The sequence below is a fragment of the Ranitomeya imitator genome, chromosome 4 (assembly GCF_032444005.1).
Source record: "Ranitomeya imitator isolate aRanImi1 chromosome 4, aRanImi1.pri, whole genome shotgun sequence".
NCBI lineage: Eukaryota > Metazoa > Chordata > Amphibia > Anura > Dendrobatidae > Ranitomeya > Ranitomeya imitator.
In genome coordinates this window covers 58,490,608-58,506,770 of record NC_091285.1, presented here as the reverse complement: position 1 = coordinate 58,506,770, position 16,163 = coordinate 58,490,608, and the positions used below count along the sequence as shown (strand labels likewise).

General features: G+C 44.3%; 1 protein-coding gene across 1 annotated transcript in view; it reads left to right on the top strand.

Moving 5' to 3' along the window:
* The window catches only part of APBB3 (amyloid beta precursor protein binding family B member 3), a 161,911-nt gene that overhangs the window by 76,417 nt on the left and 69,331 nt on the right, over positions 1–16,163 (top strand). Inside the window, exon 6 of the mRNA XM_069763769.1 lies at positions 12,346–12,473. Coding sequence (XP_069619870.1) covers positions 12,346–12,473 — 128 coding nt within the window. The remainder of the gene's footprint in view (positions 1–12,345; positions 12,474–16,163) is intronic.

Sequence of the window (16,163 nt, the reverse complement as noted above, 5' to 3'; positions counted from 1 at the left end):
ACAGAGAGATACATAAAGTGCATGTATACTAATGCCAGAAGCCTCGCCAACAAAATGGATGAATTAGAACTAATGTTGTTGGAGCATAATTATGACATGGTGGGGATATCTGAAACGTGGCTGGACGAGACATGACTGGGCTGTTAACTTGCAGGGCTATAGCCTGTTCAGAAATGACCGAATGGATAGGCGAGGAGGAGGGGTGTGTCTATATTTAAAATCGTTCTTAAAACCCATCCGGCGTGATAATATATGTGAATCTAATGAAAATGTAGAGTCCCTGTGGGTGGAGATAAGGGAAGGGGGAAAAAATAATAAATTACTGATAGGGGTTTGTTATAAATCTCCAAAAATAATGGAAGCAATGGAGAATATCCTCGTAAAGCAAATAGATGAAGCTGCGACTCAAGGGGAAGTCATTATTATGGGGGACTTCAACTACCCTGAAATAGATTGGGGAACAGAAACCTGCAGTTCCAGCAAAGGTAATCAGTTTTTGACAACTATGAGAGACAATCACCTTTCACAACTGGTTCAGGACCCAACAAGAAGGGGGGCACTGCTAGACCTAATATTAACCAACAGGCCAGACCGCATTTCAAATGTATGGGTTGGGGGTCACTTGGGAAATAGCGATCATAAAATAATAAGTTTTCATGTATCCTTTCATAAGATGTGTAGTAGAGGGGTTACAAGGACACTAAACTTCAGGAGGGCAAGTTTCCAACGGATGAGAGAGGATCTTGGTGAGACAATATCCTGAGACATAAAAATACACAAAGAAAATGGGAGACATTTATTAGCATCCTGGATAGGACCTGTGCACAGTATATACCGTATGGGAATAAACATACTAGGAATAGGAGGAAACCAATATGGCTAAATAGAGCTGTAAGGGGCGCAATAAGTGACAAAAAGAAAGCATTTAGAGAATTAAAGGAAGTAGGTAGTGATGAGGCATTAAAAAAATACAGAAAATTAAATAAATTCTGTAAAAAGCAAAACAAGGCAGCAAAGATTGAGACAGAGAGACTCATTGCCAGAGAGAGTAAAAGTAATCCCAAAATATTCTTTAACTAAATAGTAAGAAACTAAAAAATGATAGTGTTGGCCCCCTTAAAAATAGTCTAGGTGAAATGGTGGATGAGGATGAGGAAAAAGCCAATATACTAAATGACTTTTTTTTCATCAGTATTTACACAAGAAAATCCCATGGCAGACAATATGATCAGTGATAAAAAAAATTCCCCATTAAGTGTCACCTGCTTAACCCAGCAGGAAGTGCGGCGGTGGCTAAAAATCACATCAGGGTCTGTACCACAGGACTGGCGTATAGGAAATGTGGTGCCAATATTCAAAAGAGGGACAAAAACTGAACTCGGAAATTATAGGCCAGTAAGCTTAACCTCTACTGTGGGTAAAATCCTGGAGGGCATTCTAAGGGATGCTATGCTGGAGTATCTGAAGAGGAATAACCTCATGACCCAGTATCAGCACGGGTTTACTGTCAGACTAATTTGATCAGCTTCTATGAAGAGGTAAGTTCCGGACTGGACCAAGGGAACCCAGTGGACGTAGTGTATATGGACTTTTCAAAAGCTTTAAAGCTGATACGGTGCCACACCAAAGGGTGATACATAAAATGAGAATCAATACAGAGGAGGACAATTTTATATTACAGGATGATTTATGTAAACTAGAAGCTTGGGCTGATAAATGGCAAATGAGCTTTAATGGGGATAAATGTAAGGTCATGCACTTGGATAGAAGTAATAAGATGTATAACTATGTGCTTATTTCTAAATCTCTGGGCAAAACCGTCAATGAAAAGGACCTGGGTGTATGGGTGGATGACAAACTCATGTTCAGTGGCCAGTGTCAGGCAGCTGCTACAAAGGCAAATAAAATAATGGGATGCATTAAAAGAGGCATAGATGCTCATGAGGAGAACATAATTTTACCTCTATACAAGTCACTAGTTCGACCACACTTAGAATACTGTGCACAGTTCTGGTCTCAGGTGTATAAGAAAGACATAGCTGAACTAGAGCGGGTGCAGAGAAGAGCGACCAAGGTTATTAGAGGACTGGGGGGTCTGCAATACCAAGATAGGTTATTACACTTGGAGCTATTTAGTTTGGAAAAACGAAGACTAAGGGGTGCTCTTATTTTAATGTATAAATATATGAGGGGACAGTACAAAGACCTTTCTGATGATCTTTTTAATCATAGACCTGAGACAGGGACAAGGGGGCATCCTCTACATTTGGAGGAAAAAAGGTTTAAGCATAATAACAGACGCGGATTCTTTACTGTAAGAGCAGTGAGACTATGGAACTGACTATGATGTTGTAATGAGTGATTCATTACTTATATTTAAGAAGGGATTGGATACCTTTCTGGAAAAGTATAATGTGTCAGGGTTTATATACTAGATTCCTTGATAGGGCGTTGATCAAGGGAACTAGTCTGATTGCCGTATGTGGAGTCGGGAAGGAATTTTTTCCCCAAAGTGGAGCTTATTATTTGCCACATGGGTTTTTTTCTCTGGATCAACATGTTAGGGCATGTTAGGTTAGGCTATGGGTTGAACTAGATGGACTTAAAGTCTTCCTTCAACCTTAATAACTATGTTACTATGTAACTGACGACCCTCGTTCTCCTGAAAAAAAGGAAAATAAAAAAGCAACAATATCCCATACCTGTCCGCCGTACAGTCATGTCCCACGATGTAAATCCATCTGAAGGGGTTAAATACAGTTACAGCCAGGAGCGCTGCTAATGCATCTGCTCCTGGCTGTAAAAGACTGGGGAATGAATGAAATGCAGGGGGGGCTTCGGGGACTTGCGGTGTCGTCACCGATGCTGCGCCCCCTGGTGGCATAAACTCATTTGAACTGTAGCGTGGGAATTTTTCTGCATATTTTCTCACGCTACAGTTCATATAAGTTTATGCTACCAGGGGGCGCAGCATGGGACATGACTACGGCGGACTGGCATGGGATACTGTTGCTTTTTTATTTTGCATTTTTTCCAGGACAACGAGGGTCCGTACAATAAAGATTTTAAGCCCTGTATCTTTCTTTCATTAAAATACTTTATTCTTAATGTATGTGTTTATTTTTAACCCTTTCCTGCTATTGGATTAATAATGGATAGGTGTCTCAGTGACACCTCTCCATTATTAACCAGGCTTAATGTCACCTTACAATAGCAAGGTGACATTAACCCCTTATTACCCCATATCCCACAGCTACAGGGGAGTGGGAAGACAGGGGCTAAGTGCAAGAATAGGCGCATCTTACAGATGCAGCTCTTCTGGGGTAGCTGGGGCAGATGTTTTTAGCTGGGGGGGGGAGGAGGGGGCAATAACCATTTTCCCTCTCTGGGCTATTAATATCTGCCCTCAGTCACTGGCTTCCCTACTCTGGGGGAGAAAATTGCGTGAGAGCCCACGCCAGTTTTTCTGTGATTTAACCCTTTATTTTAACACCTAGAGCTCCCAAATTTTGAACACACACACTACTAACATTATTAGTGAGGGACATATGAAAATATAATGGATATGAAATGGTTTACTGTATGTAATCATGTCTCCTATCCTGTCGGGTTCAGGAATTATTTAGTTGAATTACCGGCTTTTTTTGCTAGCTAGCGCTGTATGAAATATGAATATATATATGTATATGTGTCTCACTGACGTATATATGTATATGTATTGACTGTATATATGTTTTCACGAATATTTGAGCCCATGGATCCATTATATGTCCATTTTGCAAGCCGGCGAAAAAATCTCACTGTACGGATGCCATAGGGATGCCATACGGAGGTTTACATGCGCAAAATACACAGTATCATCTTGCCAACGGATGACAAACGGATCACTGTTCAGAGAACATTTCTGCGTATTTGTTCCGTAAAAAACAAACCGTATTTTTATACGTTGTGTGTGACTCCAGCCTGAAACTGTAGATCCCTGGCTTCTAGCTGGCGTCCTCCCCAACACGCGTTTCGGCTCTTTGCCTTTGTCGTATTGGACTGTATGGTCAGTGTTTGGTGCTTTCTTTATATGTGTATTGTGTAGCTATTTACTATTTCTTTACCTTGTGGTGCTACAATTAATCTTATATGAGGGGTTTCTTTATTAACAGTCTCTAGTATACTAATCTATATTGATATACACTGTGATAGTGCACCTATTATAGGTTATCGCTGGATCTGTACATGCCCTGTGAAGTTATCCATTTTTTGTACTGTAGTTTATAATCCTCTGCTGCCTGGTTTGTTATAGTTGTCGGCGTCCCCTAAACGGCATTTCTGCTTTTTTATATGTTTTTTTAACATTGATTAATAAAGTTATTGGTTTAATCTTGATAAGTTGTGGGATGTCTTCCTTAGTCATTTATATACTATACTAGATGGTGGCCCGATTCTAACGCATCGGGTATTCTAGAACATGCATGTCCACGTAGTATATTGCCCAGCCACGTAGTATGATGCCCAACCACGTAGTATATTGCCCAGTCACGTACTATATTGCCCAGTCACGTAGTATATTGCCCAGCCACATACTATATTGCCCAGTCACGTACTATATTGCCCAGCCACATATTATATTGCCCAGCCACGTAATATATTGCCCAGCCACATAGTATATTGCCCAGTCACGTACTATATTGCCCAGCTACATAGTATATTGCCCAGCCACGTAGTATATTGCCCAGCCACGTAGTATATTGCCCAGCCACATAGTATATTACCCAGCCATATAGTATATTGCCCAGTCACGTAGTATATTGCTCAGTCACGTAGTATATTGCCCAGTCACGTAGTATATTGCACAGCAACGTAGTATATTGCCCAGCCACGTAGTATATTGCACAGCCCGCGTAGTATATTGCCCAGCGTGTCATGATCCCAATGGCAGGGGATCACAAAAGGACAAGCACAAAAAACAAAACAAGCTCTAGGGTGATAGAAACTGAGCTAACCGCGATCCTGAACCTCAACACACAACTAGCTGTAGCCGGGGAACGTGCCTACGATGATTCTAGACGTCTCGCACCAGCCGAAGAACTAACTTTCCCTATTAGAAGAAACACAGACCTCTCTTGCCTCCAGAGAAACACCCCACAGAAATAGCAGCCCCCCACATGTAATGACGGTGAAATGAGAGGAAAGCACATACGTAGTTATGAAAACAGATTCAGCAAAATGAGGCCCGCTAAAGCTAGATAGCAGAGGATACAAAAGTGAACTGCGCGGTCAGCGAAAAACCCTACAAAAAACCATCCTGAAATTACTTGAACTCATGTTCCAACTCATGGAACATGAGGAGTAATATCAGCCCACTAGAGCAACCAGCAAAAAGGAATCACATATCTGCAAGCTGGACTAAGACAAAAATTAAGCAAAACGTGGAACAGGAAAATCAAAAACTTAGCTTGTCCTGAAGAATACAGAAGCGGGAAGCAGAGGTAACAAGACACACTGATTACATTGATAGCCGGCGAGGAAATGACAAGAAAGCCAGGTTAAATAGGAAACTCCCATATCCTGATAGAACAGGTGGACACCAGAGACCGCAGAGAACACAAGTCACCCAGTACCATCTGTAACCACCAGAGGGAGCCCAAAAACAGAATCCACAACAGTACCCCCCCTTGAGGAGGGGTCACCGAACCCTCACGAGAACCACCAGGGCGACCAGGATGAGCCCTATGAAATGCACGGACCAAATCAGCAGCATGAACATCAGAGGCAACCACCCAAGAATTATCCTCCTGACCATAACCCTTCCACTTGACCAAATACTGGAGTTTCCGTCTGGAAACACGAGAATCCAAGATCTTCTCCACAACATACTCCAATTCTCCCTCCACCAGCACCGGAGTAGGAGGCTCAAGCGAAGGAACAACAGGTACCTCATACTTCCGCAACAAGGACCGATGGAACACATTATGAATAGCAAACGATGCCGGGAGATCCAAACGAAACGACACAGGGTTAAGAATTTCCAAGATCCTATAGGGACCGATGAACCGAGGCTTGAACTTAGGAGAAGAGACCTTCATAGGAACAAAACGAGAAGACAACCACACCAAGTCCCCAACACGAAGTCGAGGACCCACGCGGCGACGGCGATTAGCAAACTGCTGAGCCCTCTCCTTGGACAACTTCAAATTGTCCACCACATGACTCCAAATCTGATGCAACCTATCCACCACCATGTCCACTCCAGGACAATCAGAAGGCTCCACCTGACCAGAGGAAAAACGAGGATGAAACCCCGAATTACAAAAGAAAGGAGAAACCAAGGTAGCAGAACTAGCCCGATTATTAAGGGCAAATTCGGCAAGCGGCAAAAAGGTAACCCAGTCATCTTGATCAGCAGAAACAAAACACCTTAAATAAGTTTCCAAGGTCTGATTAGTTCGTTCCGTCTGGCCATTCGTCTGAGGATGGAATGCAGACGAAAAGGACAAATCAATGCCCATCTTAGCACAGAACGTCCGCCAAAATCTAGACACAAACTGGGATCCCCTGTCAGAAACGATGTTCTCCGGAATCCCATGCAAACGAACCACGTTCTGAAAAAACAGAGGGACCAACTCAGAGGAGGAAGGCAACTTAGGCAAGGGTACCAGATGAACCATCTTAGAAAAGCGGTCACACCCAACCCAGATGACGGACATTTTTTGAGAGACAGGGAGATCCGAAATAAAGTCCATGGAAATGTGCGTCCAAGGCCTCTTCGGAATAGGCAAAGGTGGCAACAATCCACTGGCCCGAGAACAGCAAGGCTTAGCCCGAGCGCAAACTTCACAAGACTGCACAAAAGAACGCACATCCCTCAACATGGAAGGCCACCAAAAAGACCTGGCCACCAAGTCTCTAGTACCAAATATTCCAGGATGACCTGCCAACGCAGAAGAATGGACCTCGGAGATGACTCTACTGGTCCAATTATCCGGAACAAACAGTCTTTCAGGCGGACAACGATCAGGTTTATCCGCCTGAAACTCCTGCAAAGCACATCGCAAGTCTGGGGAGACAGCCGACAAAATCACCCCATCCCTAAGGATACCAGTGGGCTCAGAATTTCCAGGGGAGTCAGGCACAAAACTCCTAGAAAGAGCATCCGCCTTCACATTCTTTGAACCTGGCAGGTATGAAACCACAAAATCGAAATGGGAGAAAAACAGTGACCAACGAGCCTGTCTAGGATTCAGACGCTTGGCAGACTCAAGGTAAATCAGATTTTTGTGATCAGTCAAGACCACCACACGATGTCTAGCACCCTCAAGCCAATGACGCCACTCCTCAAATGCCCACTTCATGGCCAAAAGCTCCCGATTACCAACATCATAATTCCGCTCAGTGGGCGAAAACTTTCTAGAAAAGAACGCACATGGCTTCATCACTGAGCAATCGGAGCTTCTCTGTGACAAAACCGCCCCCGCTCCAATCTCGGAAGCATCAACCTCAACCTGAAAAGGAAGCGAAACATCTGGCTGACGCAACACAGGAGCAGAAGAAAACCGGCGCTTAAGTTCCTGAAAGGCCTCCACAGCCGCAGGAGACCAATCAGCCACATCAGCACCCTTCTTAGTCAAATCCGTCAAAGGCTTAACAACACTAGAAAAATTAGTTATGAAACGACGATAAAAATTAGCAAAGCCTAAGAACTTCTGTAGACTCTTAAGAGATGTAGGCTGCGTCCAGTCACAAATAGCCTGAACCTTGACGGGATCCATCTCAATAGTAGAAGGGGAAAAAATATACCCCAAAAAAGAAATCTTCTGGACTCCAAAGAGATACTTTGAACCTTTTACAAACAAAGAATTGGCCCGCAGGACCTGAAACACCTTCCTGACCTGCTGAACATGGGACTCCCAGTCATCCGAAAAAACCAAAACATCATCCAAATACACAATCATAAATTTATCCAGATATTCACGGAAAATATCGTGCATAGAGGACTGGAAGACAGAAGGAGCATTAGAAAGTCCAAAAGGCATCACCAAATACTCAAAATGGCCCTCAGGCGTATTAAATGCGGTTTTCCACTCATCACCCTGCTTTATCCGCACAAGATTATATGCACCCCGAAGATCAATCTTAGTGAACCATTTAGCCCCCTTAATGCGAGCGAACAAATCAGTCAACAATGGCAAAGGATACTGATATTTAACTGTAATCTTATTCAAAAGACGGTAATCTATAGAAGGCCTCAAGGAACCATCTTTTTTGGCCACAAAAAAAAAACCTGCTCCCAAAGGGGACGAAGACGGACGGATATGTCCCCTTTCCAAGGACTCCTTAACATAATCCCGCATAGCAGTATGCTCTGGCACTGACAGATTGAACAAACGACCTTTAGGAAATTTACTGCCAGGAATCAAATCTATAGCACAATCGCAATCCCTGTGAGGAGGAAGCGAATTGAGCTTAGGCTCCTCAAAAACATCCCGATAATCAGACAAAAATACCGGAACCTCAGAAGGAGTAGATGAAGCGATAGAAATCGGAGGTGCATCATCATGAACCCCCTGACATCCCCAGCTTAACACAGACATCATTTTCCAGTCCAAGACTGGGTTATGAGTTTGTAACCATGGCAGACCAAGCACTAAGACATCATGTAAATTATACAGTACCAGGAAGCGAATCACCTCCTGATGAACGGGAGTCATACGCATGGTCACTTGTGTCCAGTACTGAGGTTTATTCATAGCCAAAGGTGTAGAGTCAATTCCTTTCAAAGGAATAGGGACTTCCAGAGGCTCCAGACTAAACCCACAGCGGTTGGCAAATGACCAATCCATAAGACTCAGGGCAGCGCCTGAATCCACATAGGCATCGACGGAAATGGCTGATAATGAACAAATCAGAGTCACAGACAGAATGAACTTAGACTGTAAAGTACTAATGGCAACAGACTTATCAACCTTTTTTGTGCGTTTAGAGCATGCTGATATAACATGAGCTGAATCACCACAATAAAAACACAACCCATTTTTCCGCCTATAGTTTTGCCGTTCACTTCTGGACTGAATTCTATCACATTGCATTGTCTCAGGTGCCTGTTCAGAAGACACCGCCAAATGGTGCACAGGTTTGCGCTCCCGCAAACGCCGATCAATCTGAACAGCCATAGTCATAGACTTATCAGACCTGTAGGCGCAGGGAACCCCACCATGACATCTTTAATGGCCTCAGAAAGGCCATCTCTGAATCTTGCAGCCAGGGCGCACTCATTCCACTGAGTAAGCACCGACCATTTCCGAAATTTCTGACAATATATTTCTGCTTCATCTTGCCCCTGAGAGAGAGCCAATAAAGCTTTTTCAGCCTGAATCTCTAGGTTAGGTTCCTCATAGAGCAAACCCAATGCCAGAAAAAACGCATCCACATTGAGCAATGCACGATCCCCTGGTGCCAATGCAAATGCCCAATTCTGAGGGTCACCCCGCAGGAAAGATATAACAATCCTGACTTGCTGAGCAGGGTCTCCAGAAGAGCGAGATTTCAAAGAAAGAAACAACTTGCAATTGTTCCTAAAATTCAGAAAACTAGATCTATCTCCAGAAAAAAACTCTGGGATAGGAATTCTAGGTTCAGACATAGGAGCATGTACAACAAAATCTTGTATATTTTGAACCTTAGCAGCAAGATTATTCAGGCTGGAAGCCAAACTCTGGACGTCCATGATAAACAGCTGAGGTCAGAGCCATTCAAGGATTAAGAGGAGGTAAGACGCAGCCAGGCTGCAATTAAGGCTATGCAGCAAACTCTGAGGGGGAAAAAAAAAAAAAAAAAACTTCCTCAGACTACTTTTCCTCCTACTTCAGCCAATACGATTACCACTTTTTGGTCCGGCTATACTGTCATGATCCCAATGGCAGGGGATCACAAAAGGACAAGCGCAAAAAACAAAACAAGCTCTAGGGTGATGGAAACTGAGCTGACCGCGATCCTGAACCTCAACACACAACTAGCTGTAGCCGGGGAACGTGCCTACGATGATTCTAGACGTCTCGCACCAGCCGAAGAACTAACTTTCCCTATTAGAAGAAACACAGACCTCTCTTGCCTCCAGAGAAACACCCCACAGAAATAGCAGCCCCCCACATGTAATGACGGTGAAATGAGAGGAAAGCACATACGTAGTTATGAAAACAGATTCAGCAAAATGAGGCCCGCTAAAGCTAGATAGCAGAGGATACAAAAGTGAACTGCGCGGTCAGCGAAAAACCCTACAAAAAACCATCCTGAAATTACTTGAACTCATGTTCCAACTCATGGAACATGAGGAGTAATATCAGCTCACTAGAGCAACCAGCAAAAAGGAATCACATATCTGCAAGCTGGACTAAGACAAAAATTAAGCAAAACGTGGAACAGGAAAATCAAAAACTTAGCTTGTCCTGAAGAATACAGAAGCGAGAAGCAGAGGTAACAAGACACACTGATTACATTGATAGCCGGCGAGGAAATGACAAGAAAGCCAGGTTAAATAGGAAACTCCCATATCCTGATAGAACAGGTGGACACCAGAGACCGCAGAGAACACAAGTCACCCAGTACCATCTGTAACCACCAGAGGGAGCCCAAAAACAGAATCCACAACACCAGCGCACATAGTATATTGCTCAACGCGTGTAGTATATTGCACAGCCCGCATAGTATATTGCACAGCCCGCGTAGTACATTGCCCAGCCCGCGTAGTACATTGCCCAGCGCGCGTAGTATATTGCCCAGCCCGCGTAGTATATTGCACAGCCGCGTAGTATATTGCCCAGCCCGCGTAGTATATTGCCCAGCGCGCGTAGTACATTGCCCAGCCCGCATAGTATATTGCCCAGCCCGCGTGGTATATTGCACAGCCCGCGTGGTATATTGCACAGCCCACGTAGTATATTGCCCAGCCCACGTAGTATATTGCCCAGCCCACATAGTATATTGCCCAGCCCGTGTAGTATATTGCCCTGCGCGCGTAGTACATTGCGCAGCCCACGTAGTATATTGCGCAGCCCGCGTAGTATATTGCCCAGCCCACGTGGTATATTGCACAGCCCACGTAGTACATTGCCAAGCCCGCGTAGTATAGTTATATACTCACCTTCCGTTGGCCCCTGGATCCAGGAAGCGTTTATCGACGCTCCTCGCGCACTCCAGTCTCAAGAGTGCATTGCGGTTTCGCGAGATGATGACGTAGCTGTCTCGCGAGACTGCTACGTCATCATCTCATGAGATCGCAATGCCTGGACCGGTCACTGGAGCCTTGCGAGGAGCGGGAAAGGCGCCGGAAGGTGAGTATATGATGATTTTTTATTTTTTTTATTATTTTTAACATTATATCTTTTTACTATTGATGCTGCATAAGCAGCATCAATAGTAAAAAAGTTGGTCACACAGGGTTAATAGCAGCGTTAATGGAGTGCGTTACACCACGGTCCGTTAACGCTGCCATTAACCCTGTGTGAGCGCTGACTGGAGGGGAGTATGGAGCGGGCACTGACTGCGGGGAGGAAGGAGCGGCCATGTTGCCGCCGGACTGCGCCCGCCGCTGATTGGTCGTGGCAATATTCGTGGGCGTTTTGCCACGATCAATCAGCGACTTGGATTCCATGACAGGCAGAGGCTGCGACCAATGAATATCCGTGACAGAAAGAAAGACAGACAGACAGAAGGACAGAAAGATGGAAGTGACCCTTAGACAATTATATAGTAGATATGGGTTTGGTTAAATCAAATACTGAGGGTGTGAATGTGGCCTTACCCTGAGTTTAAAAGTTGTAGTGTGCACATAGCGACTGAATAGAAACTCTTCAAATCCTCCTCAAAAACGCAAAACTCCTCAAAAACTTGAAGGTTCTGCTCAGTTTATGCTCTGAATACCCAGCAAAAAGGCTCTATGTGCACATAGCCCAAAACAGGAACGTTTGCTGAAGTGGCTTCTGCTTGAAAAACTTGTCGGGTTTTCCTGAGTTTAAAAGTTGTTGTGTGCACATACTGTAGCCACTGAGCAGAAACTCTCCACATCTTCCTCTAAAAGGCAAAACTCCTCAAAAATTTGGAGGTTCTGCTCAGTTTCTACTCTGAGTACCTAGCAAAAAATCCCTGTGTGTGCACATAGCCCAAAACAGTAACATGGCTTCTGCTTGAGAAAGGAAAAAACTAAAATATGTACTGGTTGGCTAAATTGCATGAAATGTCTACTGCATTAATGTTACTAGAGTCTGATCTCGTTAGTAGAGCATGCTTGGATGTTGGATCTAAACCATATTTCCATTTCTGATTTCTGCATTATTTTCATTACTTTTATTTATATTTTAGGGACAAAATATGGTTATGATTTTAAAGAAAGATACAATGAGCTTGGTGGATCCATTAGATCACAGTTTAATCCACTCTCAACCCATCATCAACATACGAGTATGGGGTGTTGGCTGCAATAACGGAAGGTATAATGCTATTATTGTTCATTATCAGATGCACTCCAATACAAAATACATAGAACAGAAATTATTATTCCGAGTTGTTTAAGGAATGACTAATGGTTACAGTCTTCATCCGGTTATGATCTATATATAATGATTTACCATTACCATCACTATAGTCTGGTGTCATATGGATTTACTCAAGTCAATAAGCAGAAGAATGGATCAAATTAGTACAATTTTATTTTTCTGCAATCGTCTAATAATCCAGAATATTTCATATTTAAACATCTATAACGTCACATTGATGCCAGATTGAAGGAATACTGTATTTTGCTTTAGTAGTCTTAAAGGGTTATTTTCCTCAAAAAAGTTCTCCTATCAATATTCATAGTATAAGGGATGGATGACTCACTGGGGGTCTAACCCCTGGCACTCCAACCAATCAATATTGAATGGAATGGAAGTGCACATCCACCACAGTCATCTGGGACTGCTGGAAATACTGGAGTACAGAATTTGGTTTTCTCCTACAGTCCCATAGACAATGAATGGTGCGGTGGTTAAGCATGTGCACATCTGCTCCATTCAAGAAGAGATTACAGAGCCCTGTCCTCAGAGATCCACAGCTCCATTCTCAGGACTGATGGGGGTCCCACTGATAAGGAATATGGCGTAACTTGTTTTTTGGGGAGAATATCCCTTTAAATTACATCCAGTATATTATATTAAGATTTAAAGATACATTTTTAATTCTGATAAAAACTAGAATCATGCCTTGGGGTCTGCTCTATTGTATTTTTCACTGTCCCCTGCAGATCTTCCTGGTGATTCCTAACAAGCATTTACTTGATTGGAACTGAACTGCAATACCACATACAACCCATGTACAAGGATGGCGCTGTTTCTGAAACAACAAATATCACATAATTTTTTACCTCATCTTGTAAGATCTTAAAGGGAACGTGTCATGACCAAAATGCTATTTACCTAAAGCCATATAGCCCGATTCATCAACATTTTCACTCCAGAATTCTAATGTAAAAGCTTTGAAAAGTTGCGAAATTCGGATTATTGGTGTCTCCCAGCGAAATGGATAGAACTGGGGCAGGTGGGGGCGTGACGACTGCCGCTTGTCAGATTCATGATGAACGGTGGTGTGCTATGCCACAAGTCTTACTTCAGCAGGGGCTGGAGTAGGATTTATGGTGAGGCGCACACAAACACTCGTACACCGCTTTACCAACACTGATACACCACATTACCAACACTCATACACCGTTTTACCAACGCTCGTACACCGCTTTACCAACACTCGTACTCCGCTTTACCAACACTCGTACTCCGCTTTACCAACACTCATACACCGCTTTACCAACACTCGTACTCCGCTTTACCAACACTGATACACCGCTTTACCAACGCCCATACACCGCTTTACCAACACTCGTACACCGCTTTACCAACACTGATACACCACATTACCAACACTCATACACCGTTTTACCAACACTCGTACACCGCTTTACCAACACTCGTACTCCGCTTTACCAACACTCGTACTCCGCTTTACCAACACTCATACACCGCTTTACCAACACTCGTACTCCGCTTTACCAACACTGATACACCGCTTTACCAACACTCGTACACCGCTTTACCAACACTCGTACACCGCTTTACCAACACTCGTACACCGCTTTACCAACACTCGTACACCACTTTACCAACACTCATACACCGCTTTACCAACACTCGTACTCCGCTTTACCAACACTCGTACTCCGCTTTACCAACACTCGTACACCGCTTTACCAACACTCGTACTCCGCTTTACCAACACTCGTACTCCGCTTTACCAACACTCGTACTCCGCTTTACCAACACTGATACACCGCTTTACCAACACTCGTACACCGCTTTACCAACACTCGTACACCACTTTACCAACACTCATACACCGCTTTACCAACACTCGTACTCCGCTTTACCAACACTCGTACTCCGCTTTACCAACACTCGTACTCCGCTTTACCAACACTCGTACACCGCTTTACCAACACTCGTACTCCGCTTTACCAACACTCGTACACCACTTTACCAACACTCGTACACCGCTTTACCAACACTCGTACTCCGCTTTACCAACACTCGTACACCGCTTTACCAACACTCGTACACCGCTTTACCAACACTCGTACACCGCTTTACCAACACTCGTACTCCGCTTTACCAACACTCGTACACCGCTTTACCAACACTCGTACACCGCTTTACCAACACTCGTATACCGCTTTACCAACACTCGTACACCGCTTTACCAACACTCGTACACCGCTTTACCAACACTCGTACACCGCTTTACCAACACTCGTACACCGCTTTACCAACACTCGTACACCGCTTTACCAACACTCGTACTCCGCTTTACCAACACTCGTACACCGCTTTACCAACACTCGTACACCGCTTTACCAACACTCGTACACCGCTTTACCAACACTCGTACACCGCTTTACCAACACTCGTACACCGCTTTACCAACACTCGTACACCGCTTTACCAGCACTCATACACCGCTTTACCAATGCTCACACACTGATTTACCGACACTAGTACACCGCTTCACCAACACTCATACGCCGCTTTACCAACCCTCATAAACAGCTTTACCAACGCCTGTACGCCGTTTCACCAACACTAGTACACCGCTTTGCCAACGCTCATAAACCGCTTTATCAACGCTCGTACACCGCCTTACCAACACTTACCACTTTACCAACGCTAGTACACCGCTTTACCAATGCTTATAAACCGCTTTACCAACTCTCGTACACTGCTTTACCAATGCTCATACACCGCTTTACCAACACTAGTACACCGCTTTACCAACACTAGTACACCGCTTCACCAACATCAGTACACCGCTTTACCAACGCTCATACGCCGCTTTGCCAACACTCATAAACAGCTTTACCAAGGCTCGTAGGCCGCTTCACCAGCACTAGTACACCACTTTACCAGCGCTCATAAACCGCTTTACCAACACTCATACACCGCTTTACCAACAATAGTACACCGCTTCACCAATGCTAGTACACCGCTTCACCAACGCCCATACACCGCTTTACCAACGCCCATACACTGCTTTACCAACGCTAGTACACCGCTTCACCAACATCACCAACACTAGTACACCGTTTCACCAATGCTCATACACCGCTTCACCAACTCTTGTACACCGCTTCACCAACACTCGTACACCGCTTCACCAACACTCGTACACCGCTTTACCAACGCTCGTATACCACTTTACCAACACTAGTACACCGCTTCACCAACACTAGTACACCGCTTTACCAATGCTTATAAACCGCTTTACCAACGCTCGTACACTGCCCTACCAACACTCGTACACCACTTCACCAACACTAGTACACCGCTTCACCAACACTAGTACACCGCTTTACCAATGCCCTTACACCGCTTTACCAACGCTAGTACACCGCATCAACAACAATAGTACACCGTTTCCCCATACTCATAAACCACTTTACCAATGCTCGTACGCCGCTTCACCAACACTAGTACACCGCTTTACCAACGCTCATAAACCACTTTACCAATGCTCGTACACTGCTTTACCAACACTAGTATACCGCTTCACCAACACTAGTACACCGCTTCACCAACACTAGTACACCGCTTTACCAA